Raw genomic sequence first — 27,570 nt, forward strand, 5'->3', positions numbered from 1 at the left:
ACCAAAATATGAAAAAGCTGTACTTTTCTCTCATTGCCCTTGCTTCCTCATCTCTAATAAGAGGGTATGTGTGGTAAGATGATCTGTAAACTTGGTATTAACTTCTAAAATTCACAGTCTGAGCATCCATACTATTAGTGTTTTTATTTAAGAAATTGTAATTTCTACAATGATTCAATCATAAAGTATGAGTAAGGAAATTGTTAGTAGCATAGTTTAACTTGTCCCTTTACCAGAGAAGGAAACTGAAACCCAGAGGAACCAAATAATGTTGGCCAAAAACATACAGCTTATCCATGTACAACCACGTCATAATCCAAATCAAGTCACTAAATCAACGTGTCTTTTCAAAAAATTTTTAAACTCATTATTTATATTATTATTTACCTGAAACTTTATTTTTTTTCAATGTTTACTTATTTTTGAGAGACAGAGAGAGAAAGAGCATGAGCAAGGGAGGGGCAGAGAGAGAGGGAGACACAGAATCCAAAGCAGGCTGCAGGCTCTAAGCCGTCCGCACAGAGCCCAACATGGGGCTTGAACTCACAGACCGCGAGATCATGACCTGAGCGAAAGTCAGATAGTTAACTGACTGAGCCACCCAGGTGCCCTCGGAAGGTGGTAAATGTAGCAGTGTTTCGAGGTGATGTTAAAAAATGTGACTGGTGGGGCGCCTGGGTAGCTGAGTCGGTTGAGCGTCTGACTTCAGCTCAGGTCATGATCTCGCAGTTCATGGGTTTGAGCCCCGTATCAGGCTTTGTGCTGACAGCTCAGAGCCTGGAGCCTGCTTTGGATTCTGTGTCTCCTTCTCTCTCTGTTCCTCCCCTGCTCACGTTCTGTCTCTCTCTCTCAAAGATAAATAAAGATTTAAAAAAAAAAATTTTTTTTAATGTGACTGTGGTAACATCACTGATTTTTGGACACTGCAAAACATTTTATTCATTTGTCCCTTTCGAAGTGTCTGTTGGGTTCCTAAAGCTGAAAATAGTTTTGAATCATTTGGGGCTTGCCTTCAGCCTACATTACATTAATGCTAGGAACCTGTGAGCTGTGTGTTATGAAGTATAGTCAAGTTAGATTAATACAGTTGGCTACATTGGGGGATAGTAACATTTTGGCTAAAAAATAGCATGACTACGTAGTGGTGATGTCTTGAGATGGCCCATAAGATGGTTCTAACAAAAATTTTAAAGCTTAAAGATAGAAACGTAAATAGAGACCTAACTATTGAAATTTTCAGTTCACAGTGTTTGGCAGGAAAAAAGTGACATATGGACAGTGAACAATAAGCCATGCTCAGTCCACCTGAAGCATGTTTGGGTGAGAGTGACACCCTTTAACTTGCATTGAGTTCTCAAAATTTCGTTGGTTCCAGTATTGGGTCATCACACAGACACCAAGGCACACAGATTGCATATGCTGTGAATCTGTCAACATGAAATTATCATACAGACATGATGGTCTTTAAACCCTCTTACCTCAGATTACAGGAGAGGAACCGTGATTACAAGGAAAAGAACGTAGTCACTGCTCCACTGTCTTCTCTGTTTAGAGAATGGTGGTAACTGGTGATTTTAATCCCACTGCTTTTGGATAGCATTATATATCTCACTCATTTTCCTTTTTTCTTTTAACAACAAACTAAATTGAGCTAATTTGAGCAAACATTTAAATCATAAAAGGAATAATAAGCATGTAGGATAACTTACTGAACCCAAGAACTGTAAGAATTGTCTCCTCTGAAAACACACTTTCTCTCTTCCCTGGGTTGTTGCCTATTCCTACCGCTAAAGTTCCTATGTCCTCTTTTTTCAGCTGACCAGCTGAATTTCAAGAAATTCAGTGATTCATAATTGACCCAGCTTGGGTCAAACTTCTGTCCCAGATCAAATCAGCTATGAATGGAAGAACAGGGTCATGAATCCACTCTGCATATTTGGGAGTGGAATCAGTAGTGGAAAGATAGGGTTCTGAGAAGAACTCATGACCCAGTCGTATCTCAAAAGGTACCTACCATACTATATTAAAATATCTTAAAATTCAAGTAAAACTTGAAGTTAGCTCACCAACACAGATTTTATCTTTGAGCCATATGGTATTTCTAAGATAATTAAACATCATCTCATTACATTGTATCTCAATTCTGTAGCAGAAAGAAGAAAACAAAACAAAACTTACAGTGGGAAATCCTGTCCTTAAAGTACATGTCAGTGGTTGGATTCTTTTGGGAGGGAAAAGGATTTTTTTTTTTTTAGGTCAACAAAGGTTGTGACTATAGGAGTTGTGTTGTTTGTTCATCAGCACTGTGCCTTGAGCTTTTTGGAGCAGAAGCCATGCATGTCCAAATCTAGCCAACAGTTACACTTGTGTCAGTCTTATCTGAGCCTCTGGTAAAGGTCAGACAGTTGCCAAAAGACTGGGCGATTCTAACTGATGGAACTAATGTCCGTCTTTATAAAAGCAGACATTTCTGAAATATCCCAATCTCTATCATGATGAACCAACTTAGAAGTCATTTAACCACTCTTTTCTGATTCTTCCACCAACTATCCCACTGAGTTACCATCTTATATGGATACACACAAACGTCTATTTAAAGTAAATAATTAATACTTTTATTTGGGAAATGGGCTAATCATCCTTCTTTTGCCTGAATTTTTATTCTGTAACAGGCTGTTTGATCACCTCAGCGTCAGACAGTTGATGCGGTCCCACTTACTTGGGTGCGCATCCCGGTCCTAATTATGGAAACAAGGGAGAAAACCCTGTTGGACCCAATGATTTGAAAAAGAAGTTAGAACAAATTTACATAAGGAACAACTCAAAACATGCTTCATAATTACAGGCATACGCAGATATACATAAAGATATGGAGTGCTGACAGGAAATAAAATTCAGAGACAAAAATCTCCAAGTAACCAAACATTTTTATTTTTTCCTGGCTTAGGCCGTTCAGTACTAATCCCTCAAGGCTGATTGGGTCCAGATAGAACCTTACTTGGAAGACTCTGTAAGCAGCACCTAAAAGCCTTCCCATGAACATTAGACGTGCTTATTTATCCCATAGAAAGAGTTTCCATTGTATCACAGCTTACTTTTGGTCTTAAACGGTTTATCTTTTGTCTTTCACACTGTCTGACATCCTAAAAGGAGATTTAAGGGAGGTGGTAACATTTTCTAATGGTGACAATGTGCTCAGCACTTTATACATAATATCTCGTTTAATCTTTGTAATAACCTCATTGTATGCATAAGGGGACCAAAGCTATGGCATTGTTGCTTGCTCCTGATTAGCTCTCTGATATATATAAATACTTATGTATGTATGTGTGTGTGTATGTACATATATATGTGTGTGTGTGTGTAGGTGTATATATGTATTTATGCTCACACATTTTCCACCAGATGAAACTGAGAAGGAGGATTTATTTAGTAAAGAAGTATCATTGCATGAGAAATGACATTCAGTGTTGTTGCTCTGCTAAATGTAATTAAATTAAATGTAATTAAATGTAATTCCATAAGTACTCTAATGGAAAGAGAACACTAGAAGGCAGAATATATAAGCTCCAAATTTGGCTTAGGCGTGGGAGCTAAAGCGTGGGATTTGGGGCCAATAAGAACATTTTGTTTTCCTATTCTGTTTATCTGATGCTCCCCCTCATCTTCCTGATTCTCTATATGCTTATCTTTTATATTTTTATCTAAATAAGAAATAATGGATATAAAATATGATCTAAATATAAAACAAATATTTTCATTAATATTTCTTTGCCACTTGTTTGGAAACTAACATACAAGAAAGCAAATACCTCCCCTATCTCTTTCACTGCTATATCCCCTGTGCCTGGACTGGTCCCTGGAATTCAGTGAGCATTCAGTAAATATTTGTCAGGTAAATGAATGAACAAGAGTATAAACTGAGAAAGAAAAACAGCTACAAAAACTACCCCATCATAGTACTTTTTTCTCTGTGGAGTCATTTTCTGTTTACTCATTTGTATCCCGTACTGGGAACTGACATGGGGCTATCTTCACAATTATGTACACATTCCTAGAAAAGTGTCTAGCCCTGTCATAAAGGCCATAATAAAAATTGTCCAATAGTCTAGAACAATGGGCTGTTTGCTTCATTATCATCATGAAGTTGTTCACAGGAGAAGTAGGTTTGAATATCAATGTATGTTTCTTCAAAGACACATTCACAGAACAATCATAGATGATTGTGACAATAAATCAAAGCAAACTAAGAAAAATAAAAGGTATAATAAATATTTTTCACTATTTCAAGATTTGGGAGGTATCCTGAATTTCTGTGAACTAACTAAAAAAAATCAAATAAAAAATAATTATAAAGTAATGGTAGCCCTTTGTTGGTCAGTAGTAAGTTTGTGTCCTGTGCCATTAGACCAGAACCTGTTCATTTTATTTTCTGTTTCCTTCTTTAGTCTGTGAATTTCTGGTACGTACTGGTGATGAACGATGAACACTCAGAGAGGCGATATCTACTATTTTTCCTTCTGAGTTGGGGACTTCCAGCTTTTGTGGTGATTCTCCTCATAGTTATTTTGAGAGGAATCTATCATCAGAGCATGCCACAGATCTATGGACTCATCCATGGTGACCTGTAAGTACATCCAGGCACAACTCATTTAGCCTTTTTAGCCTTTTGTACCCAGGCAGCTTTAGTAGTAGATGGTGAAACAGTTGACGAGGTGGTATGACTAAAGGAGGAATACCAGGAAGACCTTGCATTCCTCCCAGATTGCCTGCATCTCTGCTTCCTCTAATTATCCCTTTAAGTAAGAAACTATTACCTTTCCAGTTCCCTTGATAGATGCACTTTTCTCAGGTGAGTTGATGTGTTAGATGGTTCACAGTAATTTGTACTTTAGCATAATTTAGTTTATTAGATTGAGACAAAAATACCTAGTGAAATCAGGGAACTATGAAAATTTTGATAAAGAATAGAATCAATGAAAAATAAGGAGTATGGCATATTATCTAAGGACTCTGATATTTATTTGGGGGTGGGGGGATTGGAGAAAATGATAGTTACTGACATCCATAACATCCTTAAATACCAAAAGACTGTATCAGAGTGAATGGAAAATGTCTGCAAAAGTACACAGGAAAGAGACAGGGTCAACTACAACCTTCTTGTATATTCTTATTAAAGTACACTAATAGTCTTAAAATGTAACAAATTTGTATATACACACATATATACATGCCTTAATCCTGAATCTGGTATCTTATGGCTTTGAGGACCACCCAGCTCTTTTTATTGACTCCACACGCAGGGAAAAAAAATTAGGGGTACCTGGGTGGCTCAGTCAGTTAAGCATCCGACTTGATCTTGGCTTGGGTCATGATCTCGTGGTTCTGGAGTTCAAGCCTCACCTCAGGATCTGCACTGATAGAGTGCAGCCTGCTTGGGATTCTGGCTCTCCCTCTCTCTGCCCCTTCCCCACTTGCACGCTCCTTTGCTCTCTCAAAGTAAATAAATAAATTTTAAAAACCTTTATAATATTAAAGTTTAATCAGCTCCCTTGGTGTAATGAGGATTAGAGGGAAAAAGTAACATTTCTAAATAAAGAATAGCTTATTCACAATCTTATGAAGATAGTATTACCTAATTATCTCTCAGGTTATTATTATTATTATTACTAGTTAATAGATGTGAATAATCTTTAAATGTAAAAGTAGTATATAAGCAGAAGTCATTTCAGTACCATTATTGCCCCTGATCAGTTATAATTATCTATTAATAATTAATAAATACTTATTGAGGTATGCAAATATATTTCACAAATGGGCAGTCACACACACACATATCCCCTGCTACATTCAACCAAGGAAACTAGCTATGTGATACGCACACACCCACTGAGATGCCAAATATAGTCATTTTTTATTAAGATTCAGTAAGATTCCCTCATACTGTTTACCTTATAGCATTATAACGTAATTGTGCATATAAAATTCTAAAAGCCTAATCTTCTAGAAGGGAATTATGGTGTCTTTTCAAAATTGTGTTGTGACATTTTGTTACCCCTGACATTAAGTTAAATCTTGGGCAGCCAGGATTAGTGTCAGAAAGTTCGGCATCATTCTTTGTCTACTACAAAGCAACCATGAGACAAGTCCTGGCTGCCAGCTGCCCATCCCTTTCATGAGCTTCCTGGCAACACAGGACTTACTTGGCAGCAGTTTTAGCATTAACACATGTCCCCATCCAGCCTTGGTAAATGGAACCTGATAAAAGTGATATTAATTAGAAGGAACTCTCTTGGTGCTTCTAAAGGGACTTTTAAAGGGAGAAATAGGGGCACTTGGGTGGCTCAGTCGGTTAAGCATCCAACTTCTGCTCAGGTCATGGCTCGTGGTTCACGATTTTGAGCCCTGCATCGGGCTCTGTGCTGACAGCTCAGAACCTGGAGCATTGCTTCAGATTCTATGTCTCCCTCTCTCTCTCAAAAATAAATAAAAGCCTCTCTCTCACTCAAAAATAAATCCCCTCCCCTGCTCATGCTCTATCTCTCTCTCTCTCAAAAATAAATAAAACATTAAAAAAAAAAATTTAAGAGAGAAATAAACTATTGTACAAGAATGTCCAAGTCAACTGAACGTTAAAATATTTGCTTTCTGAGGCTTTTGCAAAAAGTTTTTTATTATTGGCTCAATTATAAGTAAAATGCAAAATACATTAACCTCTACCTGGTTTTCATATGTTAGGGATTATTAGACCAAAGTGACTAACTTTTGTTACTCTTATAGGTTACATTGATCCTCCATTCACTTAAAATTCCTAAATCATCCCTATGCAAATTTGTTATAGTTTATTTTTACTTCTGTATTTTCATTATCACTTTAATTTCAGTATAAGGATACAAATTATGATATGATTTATGTAAAATATTTTGTACTTATAACATCATGTAAAAACTTTTATCTAGCAGTAATGATAGGATTTGTGGTTATGGGAAATAGCTGCTCATCTATCATGTAGTGGTTACTTCACAGTAACAAAAAAACGTCTTTCTATGAAGAATTTTCTCTAATGCATCCATATATCCAGTTATTATTTTTAAATGTTTTTCTCAAACTTTGGAACCTAGATTATGATAATTTTATAAAAACTGGTGAGAAGCGATCTCTTTTCTCCTATTAGCTGGAAAGGTTTTCAAGTTTGGTGTTATTTCTTCTTTGTTTTTGTGTTTTTTTGTGTGTTTTTTTAAAGTAAGCTCTGTGCCCAACACGGGGCTTGAACTCACGACCCCCAAGATTAAGAGTTGCTTGCCCTACTGACTGAGCCAGCCAGCACACCCTTCTTGCTTAGTATTTTAGAAGACTTTACACATCAAGCTAGCTAGGCTGTTTTTGTTTTTGTTTTTTGTTTTTTTGTTTTGTTTTGGTTTTTTTTTGGGGGGGGGGTGCAAGTGAGCAAGGAGCAGAGAGAGAGAGAGAGAAAGAGAGAGAAAAGCAGAGCTGACCAAAGCAGGGCACGAGCTCACCCAATACAGGGCTTGAGCTCACAGGATGTGGGACTCTAACTCGCAAACATGAGATCATGACCTGAGTCAAAGTCAGATGCTTAACCGACTGAGCCACCCAGGTACCTTACAGGAACACTTTTAACTACAGGTTTATTTTCTTTAAACTATATGGAACTATTCATATTTTTTGTATCTAGTTCTTCCTGTATCATTTTGGTAAATCTTTTTTCTATGAATGTTTTCATTTCACATCAGTATTATAATTTTTTAATGTTTATAAGATCTACAGTAATGAAACTTTTTTCATTCTTGTTATTGATAATTTGTGTCTTTTCTTACTTTTTTTTTCCCTCTCTTGATCAGTCTTGCTGAGGGTTTATTAATATTATTTTTCTTTCCCCAATCTAGCTTTTTACTACTGGATAATCTCTATTATGCATTTGTTGTCAGTTTCATTTTAACTTCATCAATTTCTACACTCATTTTTTTATTACTTATACTGTCTGGGTTTTATCTGATTTTTTTCTTTCCTTTTTTTTTTCTTCTTATTGTATGCCAGGCAGTATGCATTTATTTTGTTTATTTTGTTAAAAATTTCCTGGGCTTCGTGGAGGTACAGTTGACATATATTATTGTGTAAGTTTAAGGTGATGATTTGATACATCACTTGCAAAATGACTGCTACAATAGAGTTTTAGTTAACACTTCCATCACCTCACATAATTAACCTTTTTAAATGTGTGTGATAAGAACATTTAAGATTTACTCTCTTAGCAACTTTCAAACATATAATACACTGTTGTTCTCTGTAGTCATTATGCTATACATTGAATCCCCAGAACTGACTCATCTTATAACTGAAAGTTTGTACCTTTTGACCAACATCTCCCCATTTCCCCCAACCGCAGCCCATGGCAACCAACACTCTACCCTCTGTTTTTATGAATTTGGCTTGTTTAGATTCCTCATATAAGTGAGAATATACAGTATTTGTCTTTCACTGTCTATCCCTGATGCCCTCAGGGTCTATCCATGTTGTTGCAAATGGCAGGATTTTCTTCTTTTTCATGGCTCAATAAATTCTATTGCACTGATATAAAAAAATATTTGTGTGTATGTGTGTGTGTTATGTATATACATATCACATTTTCTTTATCCATTCATCTAGAGACAGACATTTAGGTTGTTTCCATATCTTAGCTATTGTGAATAATACTGCAGTGAAAATGGGAGTGCAGATCTCTCTTCGAGATCCAGATTTCATTTCCTTTGGATGTATACCCAGAGTTACGATTGCTAAATCATATGATAGTTCTGTTTTTAATTTTTTGAGGAACTTCAGTACTGTTTTCTTTAGTGGCTGTGCCAGTTTACATTCCCACCAACATGCTGTGATCTTTCCTTTCTTCTGCTAACTTTGTGCTTATTTTATTCTTTTTTGCTAGTTCCTTGAGGTGTTCTTAATTTGTTAGGTTGTTAATTTGACACCTTTATTTTTTCCTAATGTTGGCATTTATCACTATAAATCTCATCTTAGAATTTTTTTGGGATGTTGTGGGGGTTTTTTTCCAGGACATTTTTTTATTTCCCTTTTGATTTCTTCTTTTACCCATTTGCTATCAGGAGTATAATTTTAATTTCCACATTCTTGTGAAATTTCCAGTTTTCTTCCTGTTACTGATTTCTAATTTCATATCATTGCCGTTGGAAAAGATATTTGGTATGATTTCAATATTCTTAAATTTGTTAAGACTTGTTTTGTAGCCTAATATATGGTCTATTCTGGAAAATGTTCTATGTGCACATGACAAAAATGGATATACTGCTACTTTGGATTGAATGTTCTGTATATGACTTTAGGTCCATTTAGTCTAAACTATAGACTAAAGTTCAAGTCCAACATTTCCTTATTGATTTTCTTAATGGAAGACCAATCAATTGTTGAAAGTGGAATATTGAAGTTCCCTACTATTATTCTATTGTTATTTATTTTTCCCTTCATATCTGTTAACATTTTCTTATATATTTGGGTGCCCTGACATTGGGTCTGTATGTATTTATGATTGTTATATACGTTCTTGATAAGTTGACCCTTTATCATTATTATATCATGGCTTTCTTTATCACTTGTTATACATTTTGAGTTGAAGTTTATTTTGTCTGATATAAGTGTAGCCATCCCTGCCCACTTCTGGTTTCCACTTGATGGAATATCTTTTTCACTTTTTTACTGTAAGCTTATGTATGTCCCTGGAGCTGAAGTGACTCTCGTATAGGCAGCATATCATTAAATCTTGTGGTTTGGTTGTTTTTTTTTTTGTTTTTTTTTTAATGTTTGTTCATTTTGAGAAAGAAAGAGCGCCAGCAGGGGAGGGTTAGAGAGAAAGGGAAGCGCAGAATCCAAAGCAGGCCCCAGGTTCTGAGCTGTCAGCACAGAGTCTGATGTGGGGCTCGAACTCATGGACTGCAAGATCATGACCTTAGCTGAAGTCAGATGCTTAACCGACTGAGCCACCCAGTCCCCCTGAGATTTTTTTTAATTTTTTTTTATTTTATTTTAAGAAAGAGAGCAAGCATGAGTGGGAGAGGGGGGCAGAGAGATTGGAGGGAGAGAATCCCAAGCAGGCAGCACACAGCACAGAGCTGGACAGGGGCTCAAACTCACAAACCATGAGATTGTGACCTGAGCTGAAATCAAGAGTCTGACTCTTAACCGACTGAGCCACCCGGGCACCCCAGCTCTTGTTTTATCAATCTATTCAGCCACTCTACCTTTTAATTGGAGAATTGGGTTCATTTACATTTAGAGTATTTATTGATATGTAAAAACTCACTAATGCCATCTTACTGTCTTCTGGCTGTTTTGTAGTTCCCGTATTCCTTTCTTCTTTCCTTGCTATCTTCTTTTACTAATTAATGGTTTTCCTTAGTGGTACACTTTGTTTCCCTACTCTTTATCTTTTGTGTATCTACTGTAGGTTTTTGTTTTATGGTTACCATGAGGCTTCCGTAAAACCTCATCTAGATATAACTATTTTATGCTGACAACTTAAAACTTCAGTCACTTGCACAAACTCTGCCCTTCCACTTCACCCCTCTCGTGTTTTGATGTTAAAACTTACCTCTTGTTAAATCGTGTTTTCATTTGAAATTTAATGTAGCTGTAGTTACTTTCAATCCTTTTTTTTTCTTTAACCTTCATACTAGAGTTATATGATTATCATACCATGATATTATTGAGAATTCTGAATTTGACTGTATAGTTATCTTTACTAGTATACTGTATATTTTCACATGTTTTCAGGCAACCAGTTAACATCCTTTCATTTCAGCCTGAAGAACTCCTTTCACCTTTTCTTTTCCTTTTTCTTCTTTCTTTGTGTCTTATTTTATTTTTTTTAAAAATTTTTTTTTCAACGTTAATTTATTTTTTTTGGGACAGAGAGAGACAGAGCATGAACGGGGGAGGGGCAGAGAGAGAGGGAGACACAGAATCGGAAACAGGCTCCAGGCTCTGAGCCATCAGCCCAGAGCCTGACACGGGGCTCGAACTCACGGACCGCGAGATCGTGAGCTGGCTGAAGTCAGACGCTTAACCGACTGCGCCACCCAGGCGCCCCTCTTTGTGTCTTATTTTAGAGAGAGTGCACACATGCAAGCAGGGGAGAAGGGCAGAGGGAGAGAAAGAGAATCTTAAGTAGGCTCCACACTGTGCACAGAGCCTACAGCAACACAGGGCTTGATCTCACAACTGTGAGATCATGACCTGAGCTGAATCAAGAGCCAGATGCTCAACCAACTGAGCTACCTAGGCGCCCCTCTTTTCACCTTTTCTCATAAAGCAGACCTAGTGGTGATTTCATCCTTCAGCTTTTATTTGTGTGGGAAAATCTTTATTTCTCCTTCATTTCTGAAGAATAATTTTGCTGGATAGGGTATTCCTGATTAGCACATTTTTTTTGCTTCCAGCACTTTGAATATATCATCCCACTCACTCTCTCCTGGCCTGGAAGATTTGTGCTTAGAAATCCTCTGATAGCATTAAGGGGAGTCCTTTGAAAGTTATAAGCTTCTTTTCTGTCTCTGCTTTTAAGATTCTCTTTGTCTTTGATTTTTCACAAGTTTATTATAATGTGCTTTGGAAAAGCTGAGTTTGTTTAGGGACCTATATTATATATTCAGAAGTCCAATAAACATCTTTACCAGAATGACGCATAGCTATCTTATCTTTAGCATGTTCAAAATTGATCTTCTAAATGTGTGCTTTGACCTGTATTTCCTAGGAAAGTTCCACCATCCGCCCAGGTACCCAAACTGTGAAGTTAAGAGTTTTTCTACTTCTTTTTTCTTACACTTCACATGCTATTAGTCACAAATTATTTTCTAGCCTAACTCCTACATGTCTTCCTAATTTACCTTCTCATTTTCATCTTCATGTCTTATTTCATCACTGTCTCTTCAGTTCAGTTCTGTCATCTTCGTCTGGTCTTTTGGGTTGCCTCCTAGCTTGTATTCCCATCTCTAATTTCTTCCTTTTTAAATCCATCCACTAAATTCTGAAATATGGAAATGATCATATCACTCTGATGCTTTGAAACCCAACAGTTGCTTTTCATTACCTTCAAGTTCATGGACTGATAGGTCATCCATAGTTGACACTAACCTGCTGAACCAGCTTCATTTAGCATCCCTCACACCCATCCTCCCCAATTACCTTTGTAACCGAATCATTCATTTGATATTCAATGGTCTCTTGTGCCTATACCTTTGAATGTATCTTCTATGTCTCAAATGGTTTTCTTTGCTTTTGTCTGCCTAGAAAATATCTATTATTTTCCTCTAAACATCAACTTAAATATCAGCTCTGTCGAGGATCTAGTTTCAGATTAAAATACTACCTCTTATATGTAGCCTTGATAGACTCAGAACCTGTCATAAATCCTATGATTTAGCAACCATAGTATATTATGAACACTTGATTATGTCAGCCATGTTCATTGAAATTCAGAGTAGAGATCAGTGATTAATAATTGGTAACATATGGTAAAAGTTACTAAATTTTTGAAGGATACAGGGCATAATTTACTCTTTAATGTAAATATCTGAACCGAAAAAAGGAAAGCCTTAACAACCCAAGCTAAGTGTATACAAAGGAGGGTTTAGAGATAACTTTCGTGCTTTCTCTATGCAGTAACATGTATATAATAAAATTTTGCACAATCATATGATTATGAAATGTATCTAAAAGTACTTGAAAGTGACCAAATAATACTGTGTCTCAACACTTTAAATACTACATAAGAACGGTGATATTTTATAAGAAAAAAACTTTCTTATACATACATAAAGGGTCAAATTGTAATTTACCAAGACTAATGGATTTTTTAATCTAGGTTTAAGACACACAACATGATCTGGAGAAAGGTCCTACAGAGACTTGTTATTGCTCCTTTGTCACTGAGTCAGATGATCTTATGACTGTATGAGGAATCATACTATACTCAAAGTTAACAAAAGAAAGCTTCCTATACCTTTAACATTTTCTTAAAGACATCTTCATCACTTTTTGAAATTAGTGCTAAGAATTTTTCCACTTCTTTTTTTTTTTTTTTTTTTTTTTTTTTTTTTTAATTTTTTTTTTTCAACTTTTATTATTTTTTTTGGGACAGAGAGAGACAGAGCATGAACGGGGGAGGGGCAGAGAGAGAGGGAGACACAGAATCGGAAACAGGCTCCAGGCTCTGAGCCATCAGCCCAGAGCCCGACGCGGGGCTCGAACTCCCGGACCGCGAGATCGTGACCTGGCTGAAGTCGGACGCTTAACCGACTGCGCCACCCAGGCGCCCCCCAGCTTTCTTTTTATCTTATAATTGAACAGTGCTGAAATAAAATAAAGTCAAAGTAAAGGAAATCAATCCATTTTGATTGATTTCCATTGTTTACCAGAAGTCATTCTATTGAGAGTACCCAGAGGTAGTTTTTATTGAGTAGTTTATAGAGTATCCTTGGAAGTAGTCACCCATTTTTCTTGAATTCACTTCTTGGCTACTTGAGAAAAAAGAAACAAGCTAAAGAGAAATCTTTAGCCTGTTCATGCAAAGGGCAGAGGGAAGAGAATATGGAACTGAGTCAAGAGCCAGGGTGGAAACAAAAGGAATATAGCCCTGAGAATTATCCCTAAATAGATTTAAAAAAAAAAAAAAAAACACACTAATTGGAGTCTACAACTCTGTGGCTATGAACGGATAGAGTGATTGAGAATCAGTGTCCAAGTCATGCCATATAGAGAAGACAGTGAAGGCTTTCTTATCTCAGTATTCCTACCTTTCAGCTGCAAGACCCTGACACATCAATAAATGTCAATAGCAGTAAAACTGACATAATAATGATGATAGATTGGTTTGTACTTCTAAACACTTGCTTTTTTCTTTCTTGCTTGCTAATTCATATGAATTCAAACTTAAGAAAAAATCAGCATATACCTATAGAGTAACTATTATGTGCAAAGGCCTAAATGAATTCTCATCTATTTAATCTAAGAATTTGTTTGCTCATAGTGAAAAAATGCATAACTTAATTTTAAAATTGCTTACAGTTTTTTTTTATTTTTTAGTATTTCAGTTTCTCAGTTTTTAGCATATTTTACTCTTGATATTTTGATCTTTTTTTTTTTTAACAAATCTTAATTACAACCTCTTCTGATTATCCTGATCCTGAGCTCAATTACCCATTTTATAAATTATTCAATCCTCTGAAAACAATCTAATTTAGTTAGCTATATTAGGAGAAATTGTTGTTATATAGAAGACAAATCTGTATGCTCTAAATTAGAACTAAGCAGAAGTAATAGTGGTCTATTGCAAGTATGATCACATGAGAGTCTTTATTTTTATTAAATTACTTAAAAAGAGAATCATGAAAAAATGATCATAAATATAGAGAGCCTGTTTACTTATTGTCTAAGATTAGAGAATATTGACATAAATGAATGCAGGAGCAGTATTATCAGGATCTCTTCATAGATTTGTTCAGGTAGGGGGTGTATTATTACACATGGGTGTACACACACATACACACAAACACACGCACATAATATATGAACATAGAGATAGCTGCTTTAGACTAGCATTTTCCATTTATTCAGAGCTCCAAAATAAAGAGATATTGGAAGTATACTTTCATTTAAAATCTTAGAATCCCAGAATTGAAGGGTTGGAAAATATTTTCAAGCTTGCCTTAATAAAGTCCTCAAAAACATCATGATTAAAACCCCTGTTCAAAGTATCTTGAACTTCTTATCCCAAATATTCAGTTTATTTGACTTTTTATGGGTACTGATTAACAACCTACTCTGCTAATCTTATCTCATTCCCTTATCTTGTGTTAGCTTTATCTCTCCTAGCAACCACCTTAGCTTTTGTGACTACTACTTTATCTCTCTGAGAAACATTCTGCCTGGTGCCTTGAGTGACATCCCTCATGGCTTCTGAGTCCCTGGATTCTTCTCTTTACAAGCAAGGTGGAACCTGGACAAAAGAGAACTTTATAAAGCATTGAATCCAGTCCCTATGCAATCTTTGAGTAATCTTTACAGCACTGCAGACCAATGTGCATTCATTTTATAGTTGAACTCATCTGTGAAAAAGAATATTTCCTCCCAGGGCTTTCTTACGTAGAGTAAAAAAATCTCTTAGATTCTGTCTCAATGTCTGATTGCTGAGTTCATACCAAAAAACAAACGAGAAACAAAAAATAACTTGGTATTTTCCATGTGATAATCCTTCAGTGTCACAGTTTTCTTTTTTTTTTTTTTTTTTCCAAGCTGAACATTTCTGATTTGTTCAAATATGTCTTCACGGGGCGCCTGGGTGGCTCAGTCGGTTAAGCATTAAGCATCCAACTCTCTTGATTTCAGCTCAGGTCATGATCTCATGGTTCGTGGGATCAAGCCCCAGATTGGGCTGTGCCCTGGCAGCATGGATCCTTCTTGGGATAATCTCTCCCCCTCTCTTGCTTATGCTTGCTGCTTATGCTCCTTATGCTTGCTCTCTCTCTCTCTCTCTCAAAATCAATAAACTTAAAAAATATATGTGTCCTCGTAAAGTTTGCTTTTGCATCTTTTCACTATCTCAGTAGCTCTCTTCTAAACTTATTCTGTCTATATCAGTCTTTTCTTTTTCTATTTTATTTTTGAAAGAATTTTAAACACAGAAAAGTTGCAAAAATTGTCAGCATTTACATACACCCTTCACCCTGGGTACACACACACATACTTACGTAGCCATGGCACGATGATCAAAACCAAGATATTAACTGTGATAAATAACTATTAATTAAATGGCAGACTTTGCTCAGAGTTACCCAGTTTTCTCCACAGTGTCTTTTTCTGTTCCAAAATCCAGTGCTGGATTCCACATGTCATTCAGTGATTACATCTCTTTGTCTCCTCCAATCTGACAGTTCCTCTGTCTTCCCTTGTTTTTACTTTTGATAAGTACTGGTCAATCATTTTATAGAATGTCTCCAAACTTGGTTTTGTTTAATGTTTTCCCATGATTATATGGAGAGTATGCATTTTTTTTGTTTGTTTTGCAAAAATGGCACACGATATTAAAGTACAAGTTTTTGTGTGTCATCCAACATGTTTTCGGTTCTCTTTGATATATACCTAAGATGGAATTGTTGGGTCATATGATTTAACTTGCTGCTTTCAAGTTTCTCTCCTTGTCTTTGTCTTTCAGCAGTTTAATTATGATACGTCTAGATATGGTTGTCACTGGTTTCTCCTAATTAAGGTTTGTTGAGCTTAATGTGCAAATTAATGTTTTTCATCAGATTTGGGAAGGTTTGGGCTGTTATTTCTCCAGATATTCTTTCTATCCCTTTCTCTCCTCTTTTGGGACACTTAGCATTCATTTGTTGATAAGCTTGATGATGTCCCAGGAGCTCTGAGGTTCTGTTGATTTTTCTTCATTATTTTTCTTTCTGTTGCTCAGACTTGATGATCTCAACTGATCTATATTCTTATTTACTGGTTCTTTCTTCTACCTGCTCAAAACTGCTGTTGAGCTTGTCTAATGAAATTTTCATTATAGTTATTATACTTTTTAACACTAGAATTTCTGTTGGTATTTGGGTTTTTTTATTTGTTTTGGGGGAGTCTGGTTTTTTTTTAGCAATTTCTTTCTCTGTGTTGGTATTCTTTATTTGGTGAGACATCATTCTTATACACTCATTTAGTTCTTTACACATGGTTTCTTTTATTATTTGAACAAATTGTAAGTAGCTCGTTTAAAGTCTTTATCCAGTAGATTTAATATCTGGTTTTCCTCAGTGATAGTAACTTTGTTTGCTTTTTTCCCCCTGTATATGGACCATACTTTCTTATTTCTTTGCATGTGTTGTAATTTTTGTATAGAACTGGATATTCTAAATAATATAATGTGGAAAATCTGAAAATTATATTCTCCCTTTTCCTCAGGGTTTGTTGTTTCTGCTCATTTCAGTAGTAGTTCTTCATTTATTGAGTTTTATGAACTAATTCTATAAATGTATAAAACTAAATTCTATAAATATTCTTTGTCAGTGGCCACTGATCTGTGTTCTGTTAGTTTAGTGATTAATGATTGACAATTATTTCCTTAAATGCTTGGAACCAAGACATCTCCCACTCTTTACCAAGTGGTTCTATGTGCATGTTAGAACATGACTTCAACACTCCACCAGGAAGTTGACAACTACCCCTTAGCCTTCACTTCCTGCTTATGTAGGCCTTCAAGGTCAACCAGTGATGAGAGAGCCTAAGGGCTTCTCAGGTTTTTCCTGAGCATGGGCACAGTCCTAGGCATGAACATGAATTTCTAAATTCTCAGGAATATATTGGCCCCCTCCGAGGCCTCTGTGGACATCACATACCCCAGCTTTTCTTACAATCTTCTTGGTTTGTCTGTTTGCCCCAGTTGCTTTTATTCATTAGTTCAGGAAGCCATGAAGTTAAATCACTTGCTTTACATTGTTTTTAATAAGCAACCCCGTCCCTTTCACCCCCTCATTCTTACCATCCACCCAAGGAACAGAATTTCTGTACTGGCTGGACTCTGAGACAGGTCAAATATAGAAATATCCTTGTAAATTAGGGCTTTCATTAGAAATGAAGCTTTCAAAGAGTGACAGCTGCATTCTCCCACCCAAATTTCTTCCCTAGTGGCTACTAGACTGTGACAGGAATGCGAGTTGTTATTTTTCAAGGCCACATGAAACTAGAGACCAGTTCTGATATTTAAGCAATCCAATATTACATAAATATGCTTAACTCTAGAACACCCAAGTACTGAAATGCGGGAACATAAAACAGTATACTTCAGCAACCTCACTATACTAAATATGTCAGGAGATGTGTCTGTAGATTTTTCTTCGATTGGAGTGCAGTGGAAAAGGCAGCTTTGGAGGTAGATAGACAAGGAGTCAAATACTGACCATGCCATATTCTGATTCTGTGACCCTGCACAAGTTGCCCTCTAAGAGCTTGAAGTTCCCCATCTGTAGAATAGGTGTAATAAAAACCTGTGTCTTAGAAATGTGATGTGGATTGATTGAGATGATAAATGTAAAAAAAAAATGCATGTGAATGTACAGTGTCTGGCACACAGGAGGGGTCAGTTTGTGAAAGCCTAATTTATCAGTCTGTGAATGTGTGTCTCATATGAAGTAATAATTACATGTAACCTATCAGATAAGCCTGTCTAAATATTATTGGCCCTATAAATTCTTAAAGGGTTGCTTATCATTTTATTACCTCCAGATATTCTGATACTATTATTTAAATTATTTCTATCATTTTCTTTTGCATCTTTGACATTAATATTGCAAACAGTATATTCTTTAATATTTCTGAAACTCAGAAGCTTTTATCAGCCTAACATAAAGAGTTTTGTTTTGGTCATAAATGAGGGGAAAAATACAACTAAAGCTTTCCATATTTTATATAACAGAATACCATACACGGGGTGACTTTAAACAACAAACATTTATTTTTCATAGTTCTGGAAGCTCACAGTCCAGATCAGAGTGCCAACATGGTCAGGTTCTTGGTGAGGGCCCTCTTGCAGGTTATGTCCTCATGTGGCCTTCCTGAGTGCATGCACAGAGAGATCCTGTGTTCCCTAATCTAAGAATTTGTTTGCTCATAGTGAAAAAATGCATGACTTAATTTTAAAATTGATTACAGTTTTTTAACTTTTTAGAATTTCAGTTTCTTAGTGTTTTAGCATATTTTACTCTTGATATTTTTGATAAATCTTTTTTTTAACAAATCTTAATTATAACCTCTTCTGATTATCCTGATCCTGAGCTCAATTACCCATTTTATAAATTATTCAATCCTCTGAAAACAATCTAATTTAGTTAGCTATATTAGGAGACATTGTTGTTAATATAGAAGACAAATATGTATGCTCTAAATTAGAACTAAGCAGAAGTAATAGTGGTCTATTGGAAGTATGATATCACATGAGAGTCTTTATTTTATTAAATTACTTAAAAAGAGAATCATGAAAAAATGATCATAAATATAGAGAGCCTGTTTACTTATTGTCTAAGTTTAGAGAATATTGACATAAATGAATAAAGGAGGAGTATTATCAGGATCTTACCATGAGGCCCCACCCTCATGACCTAATCCAACAATAATTACTTCTCAAAGGCTCCACCTCCAAAAACATCACATTGAGGGTTAAGGTTTCAATGTAGGAATTTTGTGGCAGACAGAAATATTCAGTCCATGGCAGGTATTTTTAAAGTTTACCTAGGGGAGCCTGGGTGGCTCAGTCGGTTAAGTGTCCAACTTCAGCTTAAGTCATGTTCTCATGGTTCATGAGTTTGAGTCCTGCATCGGGCTCTGTGCTGACAGCTCACAGCCTGGTGCCTACTTCAGATTTTGTGTCTCCCTTTCTCTCTGTCCCTCTCCTGCTCACGCTCTTTCTCTCTCAAAAATAAATGTTAAAAAAAATTTTTTTCAAGTTTATCTAAATGTGAATGTAATCTGAAGTAAATGATTATCCATTTTAGTTCCAGGGAATCATTTTTGATCAGGCCACAAGCTGTGAAAATTAGTAGAACTTTAGTCTCATTTTTGTTGAAAGATGAAGAACTGTGTTCTTCTGTGTCCAGAAACAGCCGGGTTATTCTAAAATTATTCTCAGAGTAAAGTTTCCTGTAAATATTTTTGCTTATACTGACTTCATTTGTATCAACAATGGCTCTTTCCAAGTCTTAATACTTACTATAATAACATCAGTATATTAATGTGTAACAATCGCTTATAACTCCATCACAAAGATAATTTGAGATATATATATATATATATATATATATTTTAATGTTTGTTATTTATTTTGAGAGAGAGAGAGAGAGTGAGCAGGGGAGGGGCAGAGAGAGAGGGACACAGAGAATCCCAACCAAGCCACGGGATATCAGCACAGAGCCTGACATAGGGCTTGAACCCACAAACCATAAGATCATGACCTGAGCCAGACACTCAACCAGCTGAGCCCCCAGGTGCACCTCTGGGGCATGTGTGTGTGTGTGTGTATTTTTTAATTTTTTAACCTTTTTTCTATGTGTATGCACACACACACACACACACACACACACATATATATACATTCACATATATTTGAATATATACATTCTCAATAAAAGCAGGATACCTTATGTACTATTTTGCAGTTTACTTTTTATGTGACAGTTTTCTATATCAGTATATATTAATCATATTTTGTCCTATAGTGTTTTGTTATTTCACCAACCCTCTATCGTTAGACTTTTGAACTATGTCTAGTTGGGTTTTTTTAATAACATTGTTGTAATGAATATCCCTATAGAGTATAATGTTTGTTGTACTTCTGTTAATATTTTCCGTAGGATGAATTTTGAGCAATGGAATGGCTCATTTAAAGGACACCTACATAATTTTTTACTTTAAAATATATTACCAGAGTGTTTTCTAAAATAACAAATAGCAAATTATAACAGAGCCTGTTGCCCCACATTCTTCCCAGTTCTGGGTATCCTAAGTTTTTTTTTTTCAGTGTTTGCCGATGTGAAATTTTATAAAAAATATTTTTTTCAAATGTTTATTTCTTTAACAGTTAGTATGTTTTAATACCTTATTTTATTTTGTACCAGACATTATACTAAGTACATGGTCTCATTTATATATCTTTGCATAGCTTTATTTAGCATTTTTCTTTTGTCAGTTGTTTGTTCATCTCCCTGCATTAATTTTTCTGACTGTTCATGTTTTCCAATAATTTGAAGTGTTTGTTTTCTTTTTCTTTTTTAAAAGGTGAGGTTGGGTATATTAGGGCTATTACTTTTGTCTCCCTTGAATTTTTATTTCTCTATTAACACATCATTCTCCTATCCATTTTTAAGGAAATTTTACATCTTAATGTATGAGATGAGCTTTTGTGTGATATCAGATCATTTCAGAGAATCGTTTGTGTGCTAATTAAAATTTCCAAGTACAATAATAGTACGTTGAGAACATTTAAAGTGATTTACTCAGGGTCAAAATGGTGAAAGTGTGTTGCCACAAGACCCTCAGTCTGAATTCATCCTAATTTATTAACTAGAGGCAGAACCAGGAAGACTAATGATTACTTATCACTGCAAAGTGCTAAGGACTTGGATATTTGAAATATCAAGCCAAATAAAGTATTAAGAAATAACTAATTGTAAAGCTGTAGGAGATGGAGTTGTAGTGATAGAGATGTTTGTGAAATTGCATTTTTTAAAATTTTGTTTTAATGGTTCGTTTATTTTTGAGACAGAGAGAGAGCCAGCGCGGGGATGGAGCAGAGAGGGAGACACAGAATCCAAAGCAGGCTCCAGGTTCCGAGCTGTCAGCATAGAGCCCAATGCAAGGCTCGAATTCATGAACCATGAGATTATGACCTGAGCTGAAGTCAGATGCTTAACCAACTGAGCCACCCAGGCGCCCCTAAAATTGCATTTTATCTTGCTTATTTCTTTAAAAAATTTTAGGGACCAAATGCAAAAGTTGGTCAGCTTTCATTTTCAGATGTTTTGTATTACAAGGTATTTTGCAATATCCCAAAAATTCTCATTTGAAAAACTGAAAAAGCTTATACAACCACAAATGACCACGTGTGTATTAGTTCAGGAAACAAATGAGTTATTTATAGCGGAAGTTCTGTTGAAGATAATTCTAATGAAAAAGGAAATGCCCACAAATATAAACATTGTGTCAAAGAGGATACTTGGTACAACCTAAGAAAACCATTCCCTGCTTAAAAAGATTTTCTGACAGTTGATTTTCAGGTTGTATTTTTTACTTTGTAACTTCTCAGGGCAAGGATATCTGCCTGCTATTTCTTTTTCTTAAAATAATTTCTTACTATAAAATTAATGTTTATTTTAGAAACTGTGGAAAACTTAGAAATATAATTTTGAAAAATAAAAATCAGATATATTTCCATTATTCCTATATTAGCACTTCTAATTGTTGATATGTTTCTGTTTATGTCCTGATTTACATATTTTGGGTTTTATAGTACAAAGTTGGGATTACACAATTCTGTCTCCTTATTTCACTTAATGTTATATCATTAGAATTTCCCATACCATTAAGTGTACCTCAGCATTTTTTACTGGCATCACAGTGTCTTTCTCACGATAGAATTTGTCATATCATATTTATCATTTCCCAGCTTTGGACATTTAAGTTCTTCCCTGTCCCCATTTTTTTTTTTAATTTAAATCCAAGTTAGTTAACATGTAGTGTAATAATGGTTTCAGGAGTACAATTTAGTGATTCACCACTTACTTATAACACAACAGTGCTCATCACAATAAGTTCTCTCCTTAATGCCCATCACCCATTTAGCCTATCCTCTACCCACCACCCTTCCAGCAACCCTGAGTTTGTTTTGTTTTAAGGGTCTCTTATGGTTTGCCTCCCTCTCTGTTTTTATCTTATTTTTCCTTCCCTTCCCCTATGTTCATCTGTTTTGTTTCTTAAATTACACATATGAGTGACATTATTTATCTTTCTCTGACTTATTTCGCTTAGCATAATACATTCTACTTCCATCCACATTGTTGCAAGTGGCAATATTTCATTTTTCTTATCACAGTAATATTCCATTATATTTATATACACCACATCTCTTCTATCCACTTGTCAGCCGATAGACATTTGGACTCTTTCTGTAATTTGGCTATTGTTGATAGTGCTGCTATAAACATTGGGGTGCATATGCCCCTTTGATTCAGCAGTCTTGTATCTTTTGGATAAATACCTGATAGTGCAATTGCTGGGTCATAGGGTAGGTCTATTTTAATTTAATTTAATTTTTTTTTTCTTGCCTCTGGGTCCTGGACACAATATTTTTAACTTTTGAGAAACCTCCATACTGTTTTCCAGAGCACCTGCACCAGTTTGCATTCCCACCAGCAGTGCAAAAGGGTTCCTCTTTCTCCGCATCCTCCCCAACATCTGTTGTTGCCACAGTTGTTAATTTTAGCCATTCTGACAGGTGTGAGGTGGTATCTCATAGTGGTTGTGATTTGTATTTCCCCAATAATGAGAGATGCTGAGCATCTTTTCATGTGTCTGTTAGCCATCTGGATGTCTTCTTTGGAAAAGTGTCTATTCATGTCTTTTGCCCATTTCTTTACTGGATTATTTATTTTTTAGATGTTGAGTTTGGGAATTTCTTTATAGATATCGGATACTAATTTTTTATTCAACATGTCATTTGCATATATCTTCTCCCATTCTGTTGGTTGCCTTTTAGTTTTGCTGATTGTTTCATTCACTATGCAGAAGCTTTTTAGACAGCTGCACTAGACAGCTTGAGGGACTGTCTAGTAAGAAGGTGCTACAGCTGAGATCTAAGAGGTTGTTACCTGTGTTCTCCTCGAGGATTTTGATGCTTTCCTGTCTGACATTTAGGTCTTTCATCCATTTGAGTTTATTTTTGTGTATGCTTTAAGAAAGTGGTCCAGGTTCATTCTTTTGCATGTTGCTCTTCAGTTTTCCCAACACCTTTTTCCAGTAGCTATTCTTTCCTGCTTTGTTGAAGATTAGTTGACCATACATTTGTGAGTCCATTTCTGGGTTCTCTGTTCTGTTCCATTGATCTATGTGTCACCATTTTTAATATTGAAAAATCTGCAGTGATTGTGCTATGTCACATTTCCATAGCACAGATTCCTTAAAATGAAATTACTAGATTAAAGATACATTTTTAGAAATACTAAAATTACAAAACTGTCATCCAAAAAGGTTGAAAATACAGAGTCACCTGGGTGGCTCAGTCAGTTGAGTGTCTGACTCTTGATTTCTGCTCAGGTCATGATCTCACAGTTCGTGGGATCGAGGCCTGCTTGAGCTCTGTGCTGACATCATGGAGGCTCCTTGGGATTCGCTCTCTCCCTCTCTCTGTCTCTGCCCCTCCCCTGCTTGTGTGTATGTGTGTGCACATACTCTCTCTCAAATAAATAAACATTTTTTAAAATGTTAAAAATATAATCCTTTTTTTAAAAGTTTATCTGAGAGAGAGAGAAAGAGCACAAGTGGAGGAGGAGCAGAGAGAGATGGAGAGAGAGAATCCCAAGCAGGTTCCACACTACCAGTGTGGAGCCCAATTTGGGGCTCAAACTCAAGAACTGCAAGATCATGACCTAAGCAGAAGTTGAACATCTAACCAACTGAGTCACCCAGGCACCCCAAAAATATAATCTTAATGATATTTCTTTTGTTTAAATATTTATTTATTTTTGAGAGAGAGCATGAATGTGGGAGGGACAGAGAGAGAGGAATATACAGAATCTGAAGCAGGCTTCAGGCTCTGAGCTGTCAACACGGAGCCTAATGCAGGGCTCAAGCTCACGACCATGAGATCATGACCTGAGCCAAAGTTGGACTCTTAACCTACTGAGCCACCCAGGTACCCCCTTAATAATATTTCTTGAGAGTACCAGTCTCCCAACACTAATGCTAGTCTTGATTATGAGCTTTATGATTTTGATAGGTAAATGTGGTATATTAGGTCTCTCCAGAGAAAAAGAATCAATATAATATAGTTAGCTGGGTAGATAGATAGATACATGGATATAAATTTATTATAAGGAATTGGTTTATGAGATTATAGAGGCCTGCAATTACCACAATCAGCAGGGAAAGTTAGCAAGCTGGAGATGTAGAAGAACAGATAGTGTAGGTGTGGTTCCATTCTAAAGGCCAGGAGGCTTGAAACCCAGGAGCAGCCAGTGTTCCAGTTGGTGTCTGAGGGGGGAAGAAAGCCAATGTCCGGTTCAAAGACCATCGGGCAGGAAGAATTCCCTTTTATTCAGGGGAAGATCCAGGGGTTTTTTTGTTCTATTCAGGCCTTCAGCTGATTGAATGAGGCCCACCCACATTGAGAGCAATCTGCTTTACTCAGTTTATCTATGTACTTAAATGTTAGTCTCATCCAAAAACAATTTTACACACACATCCAGAGAAATGTTTGACTAAATATCTGGGCCTCTCATGGCCCAGTCAAGTTGACATATAACCAGCATATGCAATGAAATAATGTTTTGTTGCTATTTATTTAATGAGACCAAGGAGTTTGAATACACTTTTATATATTTATTGGCCATTTGTACCTGTTTGATAAACTGTTTGTATCCTTAGTTTTCTTTTGTCTCTCTGCCTCAGTTGAGTTGTCCAATCTTAGACATTTTATTTGCTTTTTTCCCATTGTTTTAAAATCAAAGATACCAAAGTATCCTGAGTATTTATCACTAGACCTTGTGTTCTATCTACATGATTACAATAATCACACCTTTTTTTTTCTTAATCATTTTTCAAGTCTGACTTTTTCCCATGCGTCCTGCCACAGCTACTGAGGTCTGTGTGTCCTCTTAGTCATTCGGGTTTCTGCATCGCCATGCTGCTCATCCCTGCTTCCAATACAGATTTGACTTGTTATTGCATTATTTCCCCGCTCCTTTTGTCCCCTTGATACCTCCCTCAGAATACTTTTGTCTGGACCTTACTTTGCTTCTTTCCTTAGGCTTTGTCTTTTTGGATTATATTTAGAGTTTTAAGCCATTTTCTAAAATTTTTGTTCTGGTCCCCATTATAATTTTCAAAACCATCATCTTTTTTTCTGGCACTTGCGGGTTTTACTTTTTCTTTTCATGTATCCCATGTTGGTTATTTTTAAAAAGCATTTACTCATTCTAGAATGAGATCTCCCTGGAGCCTTGTGTTATTCAATACACGAAATTTTGATTTGGGGTTTTGCTCACCTTTGTTCTTAGTTATTATAGGGAATCTCTTTAAATACAAATCTTGATTTAAGGTTTATTTACATGGTAACATACATAGTAAGGTCTATGTGTATAGCACAGTTAACGGTAATTAACAGCATGCATCTACTGTAGGTCTATAAGAAAGAAGTGTAGTTTTCAGCTACCTACATAGGTAGTCATCTGGCACTTTAAATCAGTTGAATACATGAAAAATGTGAGCCCCCAAAGACATTGCTGCCAGTTTTTTCCTGTCTCTCTGCCTCTGTAATGTATCTTTCCTGGGAACCATACCTCTCCGAGTGCCGTAGCCAAACACAATCCCCTTTACTCCTACTGCCCCCGTGGATTTGGTGAGCTGCATCCTTGGAAATAATAGATAAAGATCATCAGGACCAATTTGAGGGGTGCAGTGCTGGCAGAAGAAAAGGAACCGTGGCTGTCTCACCAAGAAATTCCTGTGATCTGCCCAGCTTCCTAGTTGATAGAGATCCTAGCTCTTTTTAAAGCTAAATGAATACTTATGTGAACCATTAGATAAGTTATTTCTTCGTGGAAAATTTAGGTGCAAAGAGGTGCAAATCCAGAACAATTATAAGTAGCATAGCCAGAATTACACCCAGTGTGTCTGACTTATCTGTAGATCCATAGCTGCTCCCACACACACATACTGGAAATCCTAGTCTACTTGAAACAGTGTAACTGATGTATTTTATTTGAAAATCTGACAGTTATTCAGAAGTTAGAGGAAGCAGTAAGGCAAACAGCTTGACATAATTCTGTTTAATTTTAGAAATAGAAATGATAAGATCCAGCAGAAAATAACCCTCGCCAAATGGAGCTTTTGATAAACAGAGAAGGAAATCCTGAACATAAGTAGATATGTGTGCACACTAAAATTTAGGAAGATCAGTTTTGAAACAGATAAAAAATTGGAGAACATTTCATTACTGGAGATTCTGAAAAACAGTGGCAGAGGAATGAAAGTTTTAAGAATGAACTTCAAATGGAGTGGTTGAAAATAATTTTAGGGGCGCCTGGGTGGCGCAGTCGGTTAAGCGTCTGACTTCAGCCAGGTCACGATCTCGCGGTCCATGAGTTCGAGCCCCGCGTCAAGCTCTGGGCTGGTGGCTCAGAGCCTGGAGCCTGTTTCCGATTCTGTGTCTCCCTCTCTCTCTGCCCCTCCCCCGTTCATGCTCTGTCTCTCTCTGTCCCAAAAATAAATTAAAAAAAAAAAATTAAAAAAAAAAAAAAAAAGAAAATAATTTTAAAAAGAGGGAGAAAAGAGGAAGGCAGTCATCAGAATCAGTCTGGGGGTGTGTATTCTCATTTGGGGAGGGCTCAGAATAACAAGGGCAGGCATAATGAAAGAAAGTATAAATATATCCTAGAGGAAAAGAATGGCTAATGTAGGAAAAGAAGAACTTAAACTAAAATGAAGTGAGGCATGTTAAAAATGATAAAATGACAAGTGGAGGAAAGGAGAGGCCATTGAAAGTTTTTGTTAAGATTAAAAATACCCTCTACAGTGGAGAAAACCTCTATAGGGAGGCATTTAATATTAGAAAAAGAAAAGATGATTCAGTTCGATTTTGCTTTCACTTTCTCCATCAAGTAGAAAGAATCTCTAGAGAGGGAAGAAAAGAGCTACCAGTAAAAGACCTGAACTCTCAAAGTGAGCTGGTTATGTGAGCATCTAGGCGTTCTAAGCCACTTCACATTTCTCTTCCTGCTTGACTGATAA

At 36.1% G+C, this 27,570-nt stretch overlaps 1 protein-coding gene across 1 annotated transcript in view; it reads left to right on the top strand.

Moving 5' to 3' along the window:
- ADGRV1 (adhesion G protein-coupled receptor V1) overlaps positions 1–27,570 on the top strand; it is a 519,149-nt gene that overhangs the window by 323,462 nt on the left and 168,117 nt on the right. The window contains 1 exon segment of the mRNA XM_032593635.1: positions 4,449–4,627. Within this exon segment, the coding sequence (XP_032449526.1) occupies positions 4,449–4,627 (179 nt within the window).

Source organism: Lynx canadensis, chromosome A1 (assembly GCF_007474595.2).
Source record: "Lynx canadensis isolate LIC74 chromosome A1, mLynCan4.pri.v2, whole genome shotgun sequence".
In the NCBI taxonomy this organism is placed as follows: Eukaryota; Metazoa; Chordata; class Mammalia; order Carnivora; family Felidae; genus Lynx; species Lynx canadensis.